Source organism: Anolis sagrei, chromosome 1 (assembly GCF_037176765.1).
Source record: "Anolis sagrei isolate rAnoSag1 chromosome 1, rAnoSag1.mat, whole genome shotgun sequence".
Classification (NCBI taxonomy): domain Eukaryota; kingdom Metazoa; phylum Chordata; class Lepidosauria; order Squamata; family Dactyloidae; genus Anolis; species Anolis sagrei.
This window is the reverse complement of record NC_090021.1, coordinates 324,722,206-324,742,638: the sequence shown is the minus strand read 5'-3', so window position 1 is coordinate 324,742,638 and position 20,433 is coordinate 324,722,206. Positions and strand designations below refer to the sequence as shown.

The following is a 20,433-nucleotide window of genomic DNA, read 5'->3' as shown; positions in this document are numbered from 1 at the left end:
GCTTGTAAACAAGGCACATGGAAAGTGCTCATTTTGTTTTAAAGCAACTATGGCAGCCAGGGGACAGTTTTTCATCTTCTAGGCATGCCCTCCACACTCATGTCCCTCCATTTTATTTCAGAGCCCATCTCAAAACCATATTTGATGTTGTTTCCATTTTGAGATAATCTCAAAAGATAATTTACAAGGGTAAGATTCTGGGAGAATTTTGGGAATTTTGCTCATTGTTGGATGAAAAGTGCCTAAAAATCATGCATTTTTTTTTAAATGGGGATGGTTGTGAGGTCAAAAAATGGTGAAGGTTCAGTTGATGCTCATGTGAGGTCTAGAGCATACAGTTGATCTTTGGGCCACATATTCCCCAGCTTTCTTTTAGAGAAAAAAATGATGTGTCAAATAGTAAAACACCATTATCTCCTTCTGAGGAGATGGCTGAATCAGAACACGCTTGAGGGAACACAATGGGTTAAATCCTTGTGCCGGCAGGACTGAAGACCGACTGGTCAGAGGTTCGAATCCAGGGAGAGTGTGGATGAGCTGACAGAAGAAGCTTCCCATGCAGGGACATGAGAAAAGACTCCCACAAGGATGGTGAAACATCAAAAAACATCCAGGTGACCCCTGGGCAATGTTCTTGCAGACAGCCAATTCTCTCACACCAGAGGTGACTTGCAGTTTCTCAAGTCACTCCTGATATGGAAAAAAATAATAGCAGACTGATCCTAGAACAGGAAGATATAGTGGGAGGTGAGTAACTGTGGGGGGCTAGGAAGCCGCATTAACCTATTAGAAGACTTCGAAGGCTCCCATCCAATAACAATTATACACAAATGCACCCAGATCCCTCTTAGCCGTACGGGACCATTTCCACAATGTTTGGGGTTTCAATAAAGGTTAATAAACAGTGCATAGGGTGAGGAGGTCACTCATTTGTACTATATAACTGACTGGAGAATTCTGGGAGCTGTAGTTTTAAACAAGATTTTCCCATGTCTGCCCCATGTATTATTATCCTTCATATCACTTGACACTGAAAAGGTATTCAAGCAAATACCACCACCAAGCTCACTGACAGCTTCAAATTCCTCAAGCTTTGTTTTTCTGTTTTTATAGTCCTTGATGAAAACTTGGTCCAGTGAGCCTGGAAAAGCTAAAATGTGTGCATAAGTGAGAATCTGATAGGATAAAACTGAGAAGTAAGGCTTGACAAATCTACAGAGCAGAAAGCTGTGTAAAACTGTATAGCTCAACTTGGAACAGGACCTTCACGTTTCACAGACTGTGTTTGGCACTCCCTGTTTGTACAAACATTAAATCGAGACAATGCCAGAATGTCCTTGAACTCACAGCTCTTGGGCCTGCGTTGCAATACGTGATCATAAAGAAGGCACACAGAGAGCTGCCTAATGCCAGATCACACTGTTCGTCCAGTTAAACTAGATTTTGCTTGGCCTTATACGACTGAGATTCTGTGACTCATGCTGGATTGCAATTGGAAATTTGAGAAACAGGTTCAAATCTACCCATTGCAGTGGTGCATTGGGTGAAACCCTTGTGCTGGCAGGACTGAAGACTGACAGGTCATAGGTTCGAATTCGGGTATAGCGCGGATGAGCTCCCTCTGTCAGCTCCAGCTACCCAGCTGGGGACATGAGAGAAGCCTCCCATAAGGATGGAAAAACGTCAAAACATCCGGGCGTCCTCTGGGCAACGTCCTTGCAGATGGCCAATTCTCTCACAACAGAAGCGACTTGCATTTTTCAAGTCGCTCCTGGCATGAAAAAAAAACTACTTTCAGCTACGAAGCTCTCCCAAACTTTCATGTGTTCTTGAGCTGCTCTCTCTCTTTCAGCACCATTTCACATTGAGAAATTTCCCTGTCATAGGACACTTGAGCCTCTTTTCAAGCATGGAGTGGCACGCAGCTCATCACATGCTCCAGAGCTGAAAAGGGGCAGAAATGTCCTGAAAGAAGGGATCTCTGAACATGGGCCAGCAATTGTGTTCAGAGCTCCTACCTCTTATCACACTTTACTCCCATGTTTACAACTGAAAAACAAGTGGGATGGGAACCATCAAAAGTTTTCCATCCGGTTTAATTTCATGTCCTATTTCATTGCCCAACAACAGGATCCCATGGAAAGGAATGGTGTTAACATGGATCATAGAATCATAGAATCATGGAATCAAAGAGTTGGAAGAGACCTCATGGGCCATCCAGTCCAACCCCCTGCCAAGAAGCAGGAATATTGCATTCAAATCACCAGGATCACTGTCTCTTGTTGTCATGGACGCTGAGTCAATGACTCAACAGTATAGCCAGTCAGCCACTGAAAGAGTTTCTTTAAACTTTAAAGCAACAGTAAACTCAATACCAGTCTGAGTTCGAGACATAGGCAACTCACCAATGCATTCTACACATCTTTTTCAATAAGCCTCTGCACCAACAAAAGAATGAAATAATTACCATGTTCTGCTATATCTCCCATGATGTCCTTAGCCAGCTGCTCAGCATGCGTCCCAATCTGTGACCCTGTCCTGTTGTCAAGGAGTACAATCTGGATGAATGAGACTGAGCTGCGTGGTGCATTTCCGAGGAACCCTTGTGGTGCATTCACCTTCGATATGGCCATCTGAATACCTGCATTCTTGGGCTTTGCAAAAACATAAGGACACATAAAACACACTTACTATAGCTGGTGAGCTCTGTCAAATGGCCTCTCTAGAATATTACAGAAGTGATCATACTGAGGGATCTTTTTGGTCAAAGAAGACTGGTAATACCATCCTTTGAAAATTGCCAAGAACTTGGGCAAAGGCGTTCTCCAATTTTCTGGAATAGGAGGAACGGAACATGGGGTATTTTGTCAGGAAAAAAATATATACAAACCATCTGAGAAACAATAAATGTCTCTTCTTTATATTATTAGTTGGTCCCAACTACAGTAGAATCACTGAAGAGCCTAAAAGCCTTCCTTTTGAAGGAAATCTTTGGAGGAAACTAGTAATATTCAAAGGTTAGGGAGGCCCTTCGACTTCGTTTCATATTCATATTATCAGGGTGGTTTTAATTAGTGTTTCACAGAATTTGCTAATATTTATGGTTTAACTTGTATTATACATTACTATATTGTATTATACTGTAATATTATTATAATTATAATATAAAGTATAAAATTATTATATTAGTATTATATAGTATTACAATATTATCCTCACTATTATATGTGCATACTATATATTATAATTAGCATAGCACAATATTAGTTTTATATATCACTATATTGTACTATACCACTCTATTGCAGTATTATTAGTAATATTACATGTAATATATAATATACAATTATTATTTTGTATTATTATTAGTATATATTGTATGTCATTATAATAATATTATTATTATCAATAATAATAGGCAAATCCCACTGAGTCAATGAATCTATTATGGACCAAGGTCTTATCTGTACTGACAAATAAACTCTGGACTCATCTTGAATGGAAGGCTTTCTGTCTTCATGATGGACAACGATTTCAGCAAATATCCTGGTTTTTGCTGTTGTTTGTTTGTCTTAAAACTGACTTTGCCCTGTTTTGGGAAAAAATAGAAAATAAGCCAGAGTTTGCTGGAAGCTCTGGAGTATCCTGGACTAGATCTGGTCTAATTTGGCCCAATTCTCTGTCCAGATTGATGAATGCAGAAAAGTGGGGGGGGGGGTGCATTGTGGCCATGATACCATGGCCATTACTCTTAGCTGGCCACAGGGTTTTGTGTAAGCTCCCAGCCATTATGGATATCAATCCCCCTCCTTCCTGGTACAGAAACACCCATTCTAACATTGACGGGGGCATATCCAGGCTCCTGTCAGTCTGGAGAGAGAATTGGGCTCTCCTTTTTCCTGGTTACATGGCGTCTGTGTAAATGTCAAGTAGGATGCCAGTGTGATGAGGAAGGAGGAGGGGGGGTTGCCTCCTCCTTTTTTCTGGTTGCATTCCCCCACCCCAAATTCTGATGTGCCCAATGGTGGCCCCCATGACCAGAATCATAAGCAGAGCTCCTTGGTGGCAACAGTGTGCTCTCCAGCCATCTGAACAATGGCTCTGGATTTGGCATGAATGTGCTAGGTCCAGGGCTACTCCAGGGTGTATTAACACTGGGCAAAAAATTCCTGTGTTAGATGTACCCGCTGGCTTACAATTCCGCCTATTTATGTTTTATTTTATAGATTGTTTTATGTGTTGCGTATGTTAATTGTTTTGGATTTGTATTGCTTTTAATATGTTGTAAGCCACTTTCAGTCCCATTGTGGGAGAAAAGAGGGATACAAATAAAGATTTATTATTATTTGAAACACAACAAGATGAGTCCACAGCAAATAAGATCACTCTGCTGGCTGTTGTATTGAATCACACGTCGGGCACTTCCCAAGTGTCTAGGACTGTATCATGTATTGGTGAATAATGTGTACAGATACAAGATTATATTATTATTATTATTATTATTATTATACGCAAATCAAGATTCTATATGATGCAGCTACAGAAGTTTAGATAACAAATTGCTGTGAATATGTAATACAGAAACAGTTATAGGCCTCTATATTGGATTTATCAACATGTTGACTCCCTACCATTCAACAGTTGATAAAATGGGTCTACAGCATTTGAGACTAACCAACAGTTATAGCTTTATCCTAATTACTCTAACAGACAATCAAAGTATTGTTGTGCTATCAGAGCTGTGACTAGATGTCTGGGATGGGAGGAATGCAATATGTTAATATTTTAATACATAATAACCTAATTCACACTTCATGAATCAATCTGCAACTGAAAACATTGTTGTCCTTCAGTTTTCACACATTATGTGATACAGTTCGCAATCTGTCTACTTTCTCTAATAACAAAATCTGTCAACTTACTCTAATAACAAAATATGTAGTGGAAATTATACACTAAATGTTTATCATTACGATGCATTACATTAGGGGAAATTGCTTTCAAAAATGAATGTATTAGGCCAGATTAGATTTAAAAACAAAATATGAAAATGCGTATTTCAGAAAACATCTGTGTAAAACTGACAAACCGATGAAGAAAGGAGACAGAATGAATTTAAGTTCGTTTTTTTTAAAAAGAGTAACCGAATTAAAAAGAAATTGATACACTTTGAGGTTAAAAATAGACATACAGATCATTTCTAGCTTGAAGTAAAATTATAACTGTTTTGGTCATGTCAGGAGCGACTTGAAAAACTGCAAGTCGCTTCTGGTGTGAGAGAATTGGCCATCTACAAGGACATTGCCCAGGGGACGGCCGGATGAATTTATGTTTTTATCATCCTTGTGGGAGGCTTCTCTCATGTCCCCGCATGAGGAGCTGGAGCTGACAGAGGAAGCTCATCCGCCTCTCCCCGGATTCGAACCTGCGACCTGTCGGTCTTTCGTCCGGCCGGAACAGGAGTTTAACCCAGTGCGCCATTGGGGGCTCCACATTATAACTGTAGAAAGCTGGATTTCTCAGGCTTTCTAATGCTTAGCTCTAGTTAGACAATACTGAGAATCAAAAACAACAGCCCTTCCCCCGAGTCTATTCATTCTTGGTATTTCCCAATCAAGGGGTTACAAGCTCTTTTTATTTCAATACACAAAATATAGTTCTGACGTGATAGTAGGACAATAGACCAAAAGTCTGTATAAATATCTGAGAGGAAGTCATAGGGAGGAGGGAGACAACTTGTTTTCTGCTTCCCTGGAGACTAGGACGTGGAACAATGGCTTCGAACTACAAGAAATGAGATTCCATCTGAACATTAGGAAGAACTTCCAAACTGTGAGAGCTGTTCAGCAGTGGAACTCTCTCTGTCCCGGAGTGTGGTGGAGGCTCCTTCTTTGGAGGCTTTTAAACAGAGGCTGGATGGCCATCTGTTGGTTGTGCTTTGAATGTGATTTTCCTGCTTCTTGGCAGGGGTCGGACTGAATGGCCCATGAGGTCTCTTCCAACTCTATGATTCTAATCCAATATCCTGTTCACGTATTGGCCAACTGGTTGTCTATGAGATGACCTCTGGTAGGACATGGGGCCAACAGTACCACCCTTCATCCCTATTTCTTCTGCAATTAATCTACTAAAATATGCAACCAACAATCCAGGACAGATCCATATTCCATGCATCTTTCCAAATCCTCTTTTGAAACCATCACATTTAAAGAATTCAAAGTAGACTTGAAGGTCTACTGACATGTGGAGACCACACACCTCTGGCCTCTAAATGTTCTTGTTTTAACATTGATTTTGACTTGTAATACAAATTACGAAACCCCAATTCAAGTCACTAGGCAAAAACCAACAAAGGGCTCCAATAATGTGGATGGCTGTGTAGAAAAAGTGCAATGGCTGTCTATGTGAGAAGCAGCATCCGCTGAAATCCCATCTTCTTGTTGTTGGGGAATCTGAGCTGTTAGGCTCAAAAATAACCCTCTGTTAGGGCAATTTCACCAAAATATAGCAGAGTACCAGGGGTAAACTCCATTACCAGCAGAAACTTACATGTGGTGAGCAGAAATAGCCTTTAGGATGTGGTGAGCAGGAACTTACATGTGGTGAGCAGGAATAGCCTTTAGGATGGCTGAGGATTGCAGAATCGATCTTAGGTTCAAGAAACGTATTAAAATAAAAGGAAATACATTCTTGATAGAAAAGTCTTGGAGCTAACTAACTTGCTAAATCTCATCTTCTAAGAAGGTAAAAACATTTTAAAAGTCAATGCGGCTACATTTTGCCTACAGTGAGGCAAAATGCACCCTCACAGGGAGGGTGGACCCTCACAGGGAGGGTGGAGACCAGGTTGTTGTAGGATGCTTGGCCGTGTTCTAGAAGCATTCTCTCCTGACATTTCACCTGCATTTGGCAGGCATCCTCAGAGGTTGTGAGGTCTGTTGGAAACTAGGAAAATTGGGTTTATATATCTGTGGGAAGTCCAGGATTGGACAAAGAACTCTTGTCTGTTGGAGCTAGGTGTGAATGTTTCAATTGGCCACCTCAATTAGCATTTGATGGCCTGACAGTTTTTAGGTTTGGCTTGTTACTGCCTTGGGGGATCCTTTGTTGAGAGGTGCTTAGCTGTCCCTGGTAGTTTCTTGTCTAAAGTTCCCCTGTGTTTGAGTGTTGTTTTTTATTTACTGTTATAATTTTAGAGTTTTTTAATACTGGTAGCCACATTTTGTTCATTTTCATGGTGTCTTCCTTTCATGCTTGTGGATTTCAATGGTTTCTCTGTGTAGCCTGACATGGTAGTTATTAGAGTGGTCCAGCATTTCCGTATTCTCAAATAATATGCTCTGTCTAGGTTGGTTCATCATAGCATATTATTTGAGAACACAGAAATGCTGGACCAATTTAAACATAACAGGAAGTCCCTCATGGAACTCTATTACTATGTCATCAAAGGGGGAGGAGACATTGCCTAGCAGTAAAGACAAAGACAAAACCCTTTAGGAAACATGTATTGGAATGTAAGGAAAGGAATCCCTGAGCTTGACCTTGCCTGTAGGTTAGCTACTCATTGATGACATGGGACTTAATGACACAAAGACTTGTGCAGTCCAAGGATGAAACCCAACACTTCTTACCAATATAAAAGCAAGAAGTGCCTTGTCCTGTTTTTCACCTGGCAATGTTACCTCCATCCCCAGCTCATTGGAATTATATCCAGTTCTAGGAACAAGAATAGCATACCAAAGTCAGAAAAGTATGGAGTATTCTGTCCCGATATAGCTCTATGTCAAAATTAGAAGAGTATTCCAAGGAAATGGTGGCTCCTGAAATTGAAACAAAAACGAGACAGGAAGACATAAATAGAATCCTAATACTGCGAGGAATGGCTAGAAAGATACCCCTCTCACATAAAAGACAGTTGACTCAATGCTCTGTTGGCCTTTTCCAAGCTAATGACAGTGTGATTTTTTTCCTTTGGGGGATGTATATTTTCAAACTGTGGATGGTTGATTCTGTGGATGTTGAATTTGTGGGTGCTGAATCCCTGGATATGGAGGGCTATGTCTAACCTGTATAAGTCAGTTTGTTCCCATTGACTGTTAAGGGAGAATCCATGGAGTTCTATATTTAATAACAGCTACTAACTTATACCCAGATTTTAGAGCCTACTTTTAGGGACTTTTCTAACTAAATGTATGTTGACTTCTTTTATCTGTTTCCTAGCCTAAGATGAATTTCCTGAGACAATAAACATAGATTTCCCCTTTATCTTACAAGAGTATCCAGAACAATTACTCGTTTCTGCTCCAAGCTCCCATTGTCCTGGCCTTGCTGCACACTGCTTAATATAGATATCAAATATTTCTACTAAGTCTGCAAATCTCAGAAATGATACCGTTATGAAGAAGACTTCAGAAGCTAGATAAGAAGTTGGTGGGTTCACATGAGATGTCTTACTGAGTCATCTTAATTAAATTAAATGTAGATGCTGTGTCAGGCTTTGCGTGCATCTCTACCATAGAATTAGTGCAGCTGACACTATTTTAACTGATATGGCTCAGTGCTATGGAATCATGGGAGTTGTTGTTTGGTGGGGCACCATTGCTATTTCGGCAGAAAAGGCTAAAGGCCTTGTAAAACTATACTCCCATGAGTTCATAGAACAGAGCTATGACAATTAAAATGGTGTCAAACTGCATTAATTTGAAGGAACAAGAAGGACACAGACACAGACTGTTTGTTCCAACTGGAAATCTTTTCTTTCTTTGGTTGCAGCAGTAGTACAAACAGTATTTACAGTATGTACAACAAACTCCCTTCTTTCTTCATCTACTAACCTCCTACCCTCATCAAACTATCACAGGATTACAACAACCTATATACTACAGTCTTAGCACTGGCCACCACACCCCAATTACAATGACACCTGTGGTTAGACCTGAGCCACCGATCTTATTATTACTTAAGGTAAAGTTGTGTAACTTTAAAATCCTAACAAAATTGTGGAGCTGCAGGACAAATCTGTCACCTGGCATCCCGTATCACTCATCACAAACTTCTGTAGCTTTCCAATGTGATTGCACGTTGTGCTCATGATTCTCTAGCTGAACATAGGTAGCCAGCCATGTTCAGGATTCCACCTCTTACCACGCTTTCTCAACACAGCCAGCACGGAGCCCCGCAGGAAATAGATGTGTGTTGTGGGATGAGATCTGGCAAGCTCCGTGCCGGCTGCGTCAAGGAAGTGTCATAGGACAGGGAATGTATCTAATGAGATGAGGTTCTTAGTCCATTTCATGACCATATACTGGTTGTTTCATTTTGTGAACAACCAACACATCTGTCCTTTCCTTCCAGGACTTTTAGGACTCGGAAGGAAGACTTCAAACCTTCACCAGTTGGTCTCCCCTTTTCTGCAACTTCTCCCTTTCCCTCTCACATTCCACAATCATATTCAGTTTTCATACTGCTTCTGCCTCTCATTTATATTCATAGCTGCTTTCCTACCAACTCATTGTTCCTTCTTCCAGATTCTGTAAAAAAAATGAGCCACTGCATTTGGAATAAATTCATCAGATAGAGTAAGCATATTTGTCAGCAACGGATAGATTTGTTTTCCAATTGTCTTGGAGCACAATTGGTGGGTGCAGGATGGCTCAAGATTTAGCAAGTCTGGTCAGAGCTTGGGAAAAGTAGGTTTTTTTTGGACTACATCTCAAAAAGCCCCTTCCACACAGCTGTATAAAATCCACATTGAACTGGATTATATGGCAGTGTGGACTCAGGTAACCCAGTTCAAAGTAGATATTGTAAAATATCTGCCTTGATATTATGGATTATATAGCTATGTGGAAGGGCCCAGGGTCTTTCACGGCTATGCTAGCCGCAGGCTTCTGGGAGCTATAGTCCAAAATAAAAAGGAACATTTCCAGCGTTGGCTTTAAGTCCCAAGACACTAAATTGATGGACTCTTCAGCTTTATGGACCCTTTGGGTCTGTATTAGTTGTTTAGTCTGCCCAGGAAAAACAAAACAAAACACAGGGGTTTTGGAAAATGTTCTTTTAATTGTTTCAAAGACTTGCCTAAGCAACAGATGGTGCTTCCCTAGAGCATTGAGTTTTCGTATGGTAATTAGAAATTAAAAACACCGTACGAGGGGGGATCCTATATTTGCCTCACAGGTAAACCAACAGACGAAAAACACATGATAAAGGAGAAAGAAATGTCACTAACCTGTTGGCCACATTTTTCATTTTAAATTGCATTTCAATTTAGGTCTATTAATGTTGCCTTTAGTTAGCTTCATTCCCATCTGTGGATTGGAATGAGTTCCTACCAGCTGTACCCAGGCAATTTTTAAAAATGAGCTAAAAGAGTGCAGTAATTGATGATGACTTTTACACAGCCTGAAATCATAATTATCAGGAAGAGGTATAGACAATGCACCGGGGGCCTCGGGGTCAGCAGGTGATAATGCTTTATCTCCACAATGTGACAAGCTTCCACCTGCTGAAGCTGATCTTCCAGCTATTCAGGCTATTGTTGTGGGCACAAGAACAGTCATCATCCATTTTTTCATTCTAGTCTGCTGGAAACCTTAAGATTTGGGCTTCAAATGCAAGACTGGAGAGGGCAAAATTCATGAGATTCAAATTAAATTTCAGAAAAGCTCTAGAGGGCCACAGTCCACTGGTTTGTGGGTCACAAGAACAGGGCCAAAAATACTTGAAGTCCAGACTCTTACAGTCAGTACGAAAGCTTCTGGTGCAGTGGTTTTCAACCTGTGGGTCTCCAGATGCTTTGGCCTACAACTCCCAGAAACCCCAGCCAGTTTACCAGCTGTTGGGATTTCTGGGAGTTTGAGGCCAAAACATCTGGGGACCCACAGGTTGAGAACTACTGTCCTGGAGGAAAACTTCAGCCTTTTAGAATGGGGCAAACACACCTGTACAACAACTGGGAAAGAACCAAATTATAGTACAGGTTGACCATCCCTTATTCTGAGGCTTAAACTCTAATCCCACTTTCATTTGTACATGGGACCTAGAAGAATGCTTCTAACATCTTCTCAAGACAGTTACCCATAAGTAGAGTGTATCCATCCTACAAATTCTGGACATTTTGGTCAGGTTCTTTGAAAGACAGCATAAGACCCACCGGTCTTCTTTTCCAATCCAAAGAATTAGGCAAATACCCACCTAATTCTTTGGCAGCCTTTAGGAAAAGTTTAAAAACTTGGGCTTTTCCAGTGTGCTTTTGAAGAAGGAATAACTGATTCCCATGTCAGGTCCTGTCTCATTGTCAATTGTCTTTCTGATGCACTTTATCTCATCCCTCAGTTGAGAAAAACCTCATTGTTTATCCCACCTGAGTCTCTCGCTAAATACAGCACTTTATCTATCTACATCACCCATGGGTTTAACAATTTTCACTCCTCACACTTGGCTCAGCTCGCCTTCATTAATTTTTTTGTACTGTTTTTATACTCGGTTTTATTATGTTATGTTATTTTATTGTTTTATTATGTTATATGTTATTGTATAAGCATTTTTACTTGATGTTGTCGTGCGTCTTGTATTATTTTATTTTGCTTTTTTGTAATTGCTTGGGCTTGGCCCCATGTTAGCCACTCCGAGTCCCTTCGGGGAGATGGAGGCAGGGTACAAATAGAGCTATTATTATTATTATTATTATTATTATTATTATTATTATTAACCTGACCCTGATGTCTAGAATTTGCAGGATGGAAAACTCTACTTATGGGCAACCCTCTTGGTACCTGTCAATCTTCTTTCCTTTGATTTGAGTTTTAATTCAGTTTTGTTTTCAACTAACAGAAATAAATAACTGGAACACTACTTCAAAGCAGCATCTTGCATGCTACAAAGGAAAGCAAAGACCTGTAATACAATTCATGAATGAAGCTAAGAGGTATTCTCAAAATATAAATGCTAAATAACTATAGCTGAGTGCTTTGTTTTGAAAGACTCACAGCCATCATTCTCAAAGTTCCACATGTGCCCATCAGCCCCACAAAGGTTAGAGAGCCCCTAAGCCATAGCTATAGTACTACAACTTCACTCACCACATATTTCGCAACAATGACCGACTGGCTTCAGTGGATCCTTGCATGTAGCCACGGGACATTGATTCCCAGAATTCTGGAGCAAGGCTGCACAGATTCTGTCATGGTCCTTGAAAAGAAACAGGTTACTAAATGAGGCCTGCACAACTGACTAGACCAGGCATGGGCAAAGTAAGCACAGGGGCCAAATGAAGCCCCTGGGTGCTTACCTGAGGCCCTCCTCATTTTCCCTGTCCTTTTGGCAGAAGGAAACTGCAGCTCACCATGTCTTTATGCCAAAAATATGTGGGAGGAAGGCATGCAGCAGCCAAGAGCCCTCTGGAGCACTCTCAACCACCTTGTGTCTTGCCCTCCTCCTGGCATAAGGACCCCATCCTTGTGCCAGGAAGATGGCTTGAGGAAAACACATGGTAGCTGAACGCCCCCCGGAGCACTCTCAGTCACAACTTGTCTCACCCTCCTCCATCATAATGCCAAGAGGACAGCCTGAGGATCAGGGGAGGAGGACCAGGGCAGCTGCCACATATCCCCGCTTCCGGCCCCTAAGAATGATCTTGGGCCCGTCCCTTCCTGGACCCCATCCTCTCCCAGGCTCTCCCCATCCAGTGTGTGCCTGGCCCCCCTCTGGCTGGCCCGGCCTCCCAGACAGGCCCGCAATGTGTCTCCAAGGCAAAAAAGTTTGCTCATGCCTGGACTAGACTGTCTGGTATCTTCAAGACTATCCTGCAAAGCTTTGTTGCAAACTGCTATCCCACTCCTAGACTAACTACCTTCTCTTTTTTTGGCAATATGACTTCCAGAACCCCTAAGACAGTATGGTCAGTGGTCCCATTATCTAGGAAATCGTGGAATTTGCAATCCATTCTGTCCCCATGTGTAAGCTGCCCGAGTCCCTTCAATGAGATAGTGGCGGGATATAAAAATAATGTTGTCGTTGCTGTCATTATTATTATCATTATCCAATACTGTGACACAAGTCTCCTTCAAAGATACATATATCTCTGTCAATCTGGAATATGAGTATGCAAAAGGATCATGTTGCACCTTAGAGACAACTGAGAGAATGAAGTTGGTTGCGTAGACTTTTGTAGACCATCTAAGGAAGTAGCCTTAGTGCTCCCCTACCCATATAGCTAAATCTGAGGCTGATCTGGAGAAGCATTACTCCTGGCTGGCCCCAGTGGTGCCTATATTGCTCATCTCCATTCTGCAGTGGTAGCACGGTATAGCCCAGACCATCTAGCAGTACCCAAACTGATTTGGCTCCCTTGGACAGTCACCTTACCTTGGATGTCCCCATTGCCACTGCTAGATCACCATGGAGATCTGGGAGAGAGATACTGGCTGTCACCAGATGCTCATGTCACCAGAGTAGAAGAGGGAAATCTGCTACAGCTATGGGAGGGTGAGTTTGGATCTAGAAGTCCAGCCAGCCCCTCTCAATGGTAAGCAATTCCAAGAACAGTCATCAAAAACTCTGGTCTTTCCCCCACTGATACTGTTTTAATTGCCATGGCTGCATTTTGTATCATTCTGGGATTTGTAAGTTGATGAGGCACAAGATGTCCCTGGCTAAGAATTTGAAATACCCTCTCACACAAACTGCAAATCCTGGGATTACAGAAGCCACAGAAGTTAAACAAGTTTCGAAGTGATACAACACTTAAGTTCAGAAGTCTACTGAAGGTTGACAATTTCTCACTATGGGCTAGCTGCCCTCTTTTGTTCACTGGATCAGTGCTGTTCAGACTATCAGATGTGGGGGAATTGGTATTACCCTGTCCACCCCACAATGTGGTAGGAACCAGGTCACATTTGTGCCTATTGGCTACAAATGGTTTCTATGTGAACTAGCAGCCGATAGTTCACAGACCAGAGTCAGTCCATACGCCATCACTTTTGAGTAGGACTGCCCTAGAAGGCTCGACTGGGTACACAGATGCTTATCTTTGTGAACTCTTCTAATTAAATTAGCTTAATTAGTTTAGCAGTAGTAACTGTGCTCACATGAGGTATTTTAATTAGCTGCTCAATCTCTTTCAGTCCTCCTGTTGATAACAGATCTTAGAGCAGGCTCAGCAACAGGTGTCCCTAGTCCAAGTTCAAAATATCTTTGCAAGTGGTTGGTACAGATCTCTGGTCTTCCCCTTTTCCAACAGGCAAGACCGAACGAAAGTGAGGGCAGGAGGGAGAGAGGGAGGAAAATGGGAGCAATAGCGAAGATGCTTGCAGAAAGAAAGAAAGAAAGAAAGAAAGAAAGAAAGAAAGAAAGAGAGAGAGAGAGAGAGAGAAGGTGTGCATGTGTGTGAGAGAGGGAGATGAGGAGGAGGAGAAGGAGGAGGAGAAGAAGAGGCAAACAGAGAGAAAGAAAAGGATATAGATGAAGCTGCAGAGAGTGCGTGAGTTGGTGAGAGGGAAAAGAGTGAGAGGGAAAAGAGGAGCAAGGGAATGAGAGAAGATGTGGTGGCAGATAATGAGAAGACAGATAAAAAAAGTGGATTGCTGGAAGTTTTTTCTGGGCTGTATGGTCATATTCCAGAAACATTCTCTCCTGATGTTTCGCCTGCATCTTTGGCAGGCATGCTCAGAGGTTGTGAGTTGCAGGCAAAACGTCAGAAGAGAACGCTTCTGGAACGTGGCCATACAGCCCGAAAAACGTACAGCAACACAGTGCTTCCCGCCATGAAAACCTTTGACAATACAAAGAGGGAAAGGGTGGCAGAAAGGGAAAAGAGGAGGAAAGAGGAGGAGAAGAGAGAAAGAAAAGGAGAACAAAAAGAGTTTGAGAGAGTGAGAGATTGGTGGAAGACAAGGAGAAGGAGTGGCAAAAAGGGAGAAAGGGGGAAAGATGATAAAAGAAAGAGTTGGGAGGATATAGAGGAAGGGAGAAGGAGAAAGAGGGATGGGTTGAGAAAGAGGGAGAAGGGAAGAAAGAGAGAGGATGGGAAGGAGAGATGTAGATATATAGGATGAGAGAGAAGGAGAGATATAGAGTGGAAGGAAGAAGGGAAGGGAGAGAAGAACAGGTTGGCAGAGGGAGAAAGGAAAAAGAGAAAGGCGGAAAGTGAGAGAGATAGGTTTGAGAAAGGAAAGGGGAGTAGGAAAGGGAGAAATAATAATAATAATAATAATAATAATAATAATAATAACAACAACAACAACAACAACAACAACATACTTCATTTATATTCCGCTCTATCTCCCTGAGGGGACTCAGAGTGGATTTCAGTACACATATACAGCAAACATTTAATGCCGTGATACAATTAACAAGGACAAACAATGCATAAATACATAAACAGAGGTATAGGCTTTCCCATCTTTTTCCATCTCCGGCATCTGGAGGATGTGCTCGACTCTGGCCACAGCGAGGTGCTGTTGCTCCCTCTCCCATGCCAAGGAGCTTTAGTTGTCAGTAGATGTCCTCCCAGATCGAATAGCCAGCATGTCCTTATGGGTGCCTTTTTATTGCCGTCTTGCTTAAAGTGGTACCTTTTCATCTATTCACATTGCTGTTTTCGATCTGCTATGTGAGATCACACTGGCAACAAAGATCTGCATAGTCAAAGCCATGGTATTCCCTGTAGTCACCTACGGATGTGAGAGCTGGACCTTAGGGAAGGGTGAGCGAAGGAAGATAGATGCTTTTGAACTGTGGTGTTGGAGGAAAGTTCTGAGAGTGCCTTGGACTGCGAGAAGATCCAACCTGTCCATTCTCCAGGAAATAAAGCCCGACTGCTCATTGGAGGGAAAGATAGTAGAGACAAAGTTGAAGTACTTTGGCCACACCATGAGGAGACAGCAAAGCCCAGAGAAGACAATTATGCTGGGGAAAGTGGAAAGTAAAAGGAAGAGGGGCCAACCAAGGGCAAGATGGATGGAGGGCATCCTTGAAGTGACTGGACTTACCTTGAAGGAGCTGGGGGTGGTGACGGCCAACAGGGAGCTCTGGCGTGGGCTGGTCCATGAGGTCACGAAGAGTCGGAGACGACTGAACGAATGAACAACAACAATGTGAGCAGAAGCTGGGCTGACGGCAGGAGCTCACCCTGAACTGGGCTTTGAACTGCCAACCTTTCAATCAGCAAAAAATTCTGCAACTAGTGGTTTAACCCACTGTGCTAAAGCCCAGCTCAGAGATAGTATGCAAAACTGCAAATCCCAGGATTCCATACCATGTTGCCATAGCAGTTTCAGTGGAGTCACAGCACTATAACAGTGTAATCTTATGGAGCCCTGAGAAAGGGTGGCAAAGGAGTTAGAAAAGAAGAGAGGGAAATGTCAGAGAGGTGGTGGAGAGGAAAGAAAAGGAAACAGGGAAGAGAAGGGAGTGTGTGGCAGAGAGGAGAGGAAGGGAAGTGTAACAACGAGGGAGAGAAAAGTAAAGAAAGAGAAGGGACAACAAAGAAGGAAGGAAGAGGACAGAAACACATTTGACTCTAGCTTTGCCCACTCATTGCTTCAGCCCACAGCTAATAGAAAGAGGCCCTAGAAGATTGTAGAATATAGCCTTCAAGGGGAAATGCTTTTCCAGATTTAAGTTGAAGCCTCAGGGTCTGCTAGAAGGAAGAACTTACTGCAGTGTTTCCACATTCACAGCCTGATTTGTCTGGGCATCTAGCATTTGACAACCGGAACGTCCCTTGTCCATGGAACTGGAGCTTTGCAGAAGGGCTCTGCATATATTCTTCCAGGCGGTTGTCACTGGTGAACTTCTAAATCCCATCAGGGATTGGGAAGAAAAGGAAACAAAACACAGAGGTATAGTTGGCAAGCGCTAGTCTCAATTGTGACACAGTATTAAAAGTATTTTAATTAAACCAGGTGCTGTTTCCCCTAGGTAGCATACAGTATAATCCCAGAATGGCAGCCACTTATTTTTGAAGCAGAAAAGGGCAGGTTGGTGCCCTTGGACAGGAAATAACAATGGCCCCAGGCTTGATTCAGATAAACAAGCCCTTATATGGAGCAGTCATTTGAGCTCCAAATTGTATGTGAAGGCGGCCTGAAGTAAGGAGACTTTTTGTATTTCAGCTGCTGAGCCAGAACAGTGGTATTCCTAATACATTGCTGCAGGGTTGTGACTGTGATGGGTCTGTAAGCCATATGTGGTTCCCAACCCAAAAAACTCCCCCTTCAGCATGTTCTGATTCAGCCATCTCATCAGAAGGAGATAATAATGGTATTTTACTATTTGAAACATCTTTTTTTCTTTAAAAGGAAGCTGGGGAATACGTGCCCCCCCCCCCCCCACCGACTAACTGTATGCCCTAAACCTCACATTTGCATTAACTGAACCTTCATCATTTTTTTGGCCTTGCAACTCTCCCCATTTTTAAAAAAATGCATGATTTTTAGACAATTTCCACCCCACAATGTGCAAAATCTCCAAAATTCTCAAAGAATCTCACCCCTGAAAAATATCTCATGAGTCCATCTTAAAATGGAAACAACATCAAACATGATTTTGAGATGAGCTCTGAAATAAAATGTAGGGATGTGAGTGTGGAGGACATGCCTAGTGTGGAGGACATGCCTAGAAAATTTAAAAGCACAAAGCGAGCACTTTCCATGTGCCTTGTTTACAAGCAACATTACATTCTCAGAAAACTATCAAAAGCACATGTTTGTTTTAAAGCAAGTTCTGTGAGGAATGCACTCAGGGGAAAGTAGCTACATCTCCCAGTGGTTTGGATATAGCTCCTCAAACTCCAGATACTGTCCACAACTGTTCTAATGAGGAGTGACTTCTCCAAATGTTTTATTTCCTGGTATCTGGCTTCTGGTGATGTATTCCATATGCCAGCAAATATGGAAAACTCAAGAATGACCATCAGATCGGAAAAAATCAACTTATATCCCCATACCAAAATCTTTCATACAGTGGCACTTATTTAACGTGCCAGTAAGGCAATGCTTAAGGTCCTGCAAGGTAGATTCCAGCAAGCCATGGACCAATAATTGCCACATGTACAAGCTGGGGTTAGAAAAAGCAGAGGAACAAGAGACCCAATTGCCAATATCTTCTGTATAATGGAGAAAGGCAGGGAGTTTCAGAAACACATCTATTTCTGTTTTATTGACTATTCTAAAGTCTTTGACTATGTGGATCATAATAAATTGTGGCAAGTTCTGGCTGGTATGGGCATACCAAATCATCTTGTCTGTTTCCTGAAAAATCTGTATAACGACCAAGTAGCAACAGTAAGAACAGACCACAGAACAACACACTGGTTCAAGATGAAAAAGGAGTACGGAAGGGCTGTATACTCTCACTCAACCTATTCAACTTGTATGTAGAACCCGTCATGCGACATGTGGTGCTTGATGAATCCAAGGCTGGAGTTAAAATAGCTGGAAGAAATATTGACAACCTCAGATATGCAGATGATACCACTTTGATGGCTGAAAGTGAGGAGGGCTGAGGAGTCTTCTAACCAAGGTGAAAGAAGAAAGTGCAAAAGCTGGGTTGCAGTTAAACATAAAAAAACAAGATTATGGCAACCAGAGTGACTGATAACTGGCAAATAGAGGGAGAAAACATGGAGGCAGTGACAGACTTTATATTTCTAGGTGCAAAGATTACTCCAGACACAGACTGCAGCCAGGAAATCAGAAGATGTTTACTTCTTGGGAGGAGAGCAATGACCAATCTCGATAAAATAGTAGAGATTAGAGGCAACAGAGATCCGCATAATTAAAGCAATATATGTCCTGTAGTAATCTATGGATGCAAGAGGTAGACCAAAAGGAAGGCCAAGCAAAGGAAGATGGACACCTTTGAACTGTGGTGTTGGAGGAAAATTCTGAGAGTGCCTTGGACCGCAAGAAGATCAAACTAGTCCATCCTCCAGGAAATAATGCCTGACTGCTCACTGGAGGGAAGGATATTAGAGGCAAAGATGAAGCACTTTGGTCACATCATGAGAAGACAGGAAAGCTTGGAGAACAGGATGATGCTGGGGAAAATGGAAGGAAAAAGGAAGATGCGCTGACCAAGGGCAAGATTGGTGGATGGTATCCTTGAAGTGACTGGCTTGACTTTGAAGTAGCTGGGGGTGACCATGGCCAATAGGGAGCTCTGGCATGGACTAGTGACCCAGTGGTTCTCAACCTGGGGTTCACAGATGTTTTTGGCCTACAATTCCCAGAAATCTCAGCTAGTTTACCAGCTGTTAGGATCTCTGGGAGTTGAAGGCCAAAAACATCTGGGGACCCCAGGTTGAGAACCACTGGCCACTAGTCCATGAGGTCACAAAGAGTCAGAAGCAACTGAACAAATAAACAACAACATCTGGGCTTCTGGAATTAGAAATGGAAGAAGTTTGAATTTGAGGCCCTTTATATGTGCAAATGGTATTGTGCCCCCAATTTTTTTTTCACACTTCAGAGTTATAGCACTATGATTCCACTTTAGCCACTATGATTGCATCCTTGGTTTATAGTCTGCTGGCACACTATAACCCTCTGAACTAGAAATACTTATAAATATTCCTCCCTAAATCGTAAATCCCAGGATTCGATAGGATGGAACCATGGCCATAAAGACGGAATCATAATGCTATAATTCTGCAATACAGAAGAGTCTCTCTTTTACAGAATACGTTGTCTACTCAAAGGATGTTCAGTTCAGATTCCTTTTAAAGATTGAAAAAATCAATAGAAGTGAGAGGAAAGGCCTTGACAGAGCCAATTTTGTTGAGCTTCCAAAGTTTAATATGATTGGGCATATTCAGTGTGGTTGGTGGCAATAGTCCCAGGCAATCCATTATAAATAGGGAGGAAGCTGCCTATCTTTAGATGTGATCTTTTATTGTTGTTGTTCTCTGCACTGATTTCAGCTCATATATATCCAATTTTACCTGCCCCATTATAGAAATGCTCCTAAGCCGTATCATCTGCTCAGACGATGCAATGTTCACTCGGAAGGATGTCTCAGGTGGAAAAATAACATCGTCGTACTGGCATGGGACACGTTCTTCATCTACAGAGAAGACGTATTTCTCCTGATCAAGGTCTTCCAAGGAGGTTACACCATGCCACAGTGTGGGGTCATACCATTGGGAATTCTGTGCCGTGGCGAATGTGACTCTTGAAGCTAATGAAACAAAAAGTTGAAGATGGTGTTAGAAAAGAGCTATCTGATCACAAGGTGAGCTACTGGTACATGGAAATCAGCAGAACTACCAGCTGAGTTGGCATCTGTCAAGGTGTGACCTTTACCTCAAGAAGCAAAAAATTGCTCCAGGACTGTGTACAATTGTCTATTATGAACCATGAGGCCCACCTCCACCGCCCCCCCCCCCAAAAAAAAGACCACAGAGCTAGAAATAGAAAATCTGTCTTAATT

General features: G+C 42.1%; 1 protein-coding gene across 1 annotated transcript in view; it reads right to left on the bottom strand.

The window, feature by feature from the left end:
* AMN (amnion associated transmembrane protein) overlaps positions 1-19,954 on the bottom strand; it is a 38,169-nt gene extending 18,215 nt beyond the window's left edge. The window contains exons 1-5 of the mRNA XM_067468326.1: positions 19,946-19,954; positions 16,661-16,798; positions 12,084-12,192; positions 7,738-7,820; positions 2,468-2,654 (exon numbers count right to left, since the gene is read on the bottom strand). Of these exons, the coding sequence (XP_067324427.1) occupies positions 2,468-2,654; positions 7,738-7,820; positions 12,084-12,192; positions 16,661-16,798; positions 19,946-19,954 (526 nt within the window). The remainder of the gene's footprint in view (positions 1-2,467; positions 2,655-7,737; positions 7,821-12,083; positions 12,193-16,660; positions 16,799-19,945) is intronic.
* Positions 19,955-20,433: the final 479 nt, after the last annotated feature.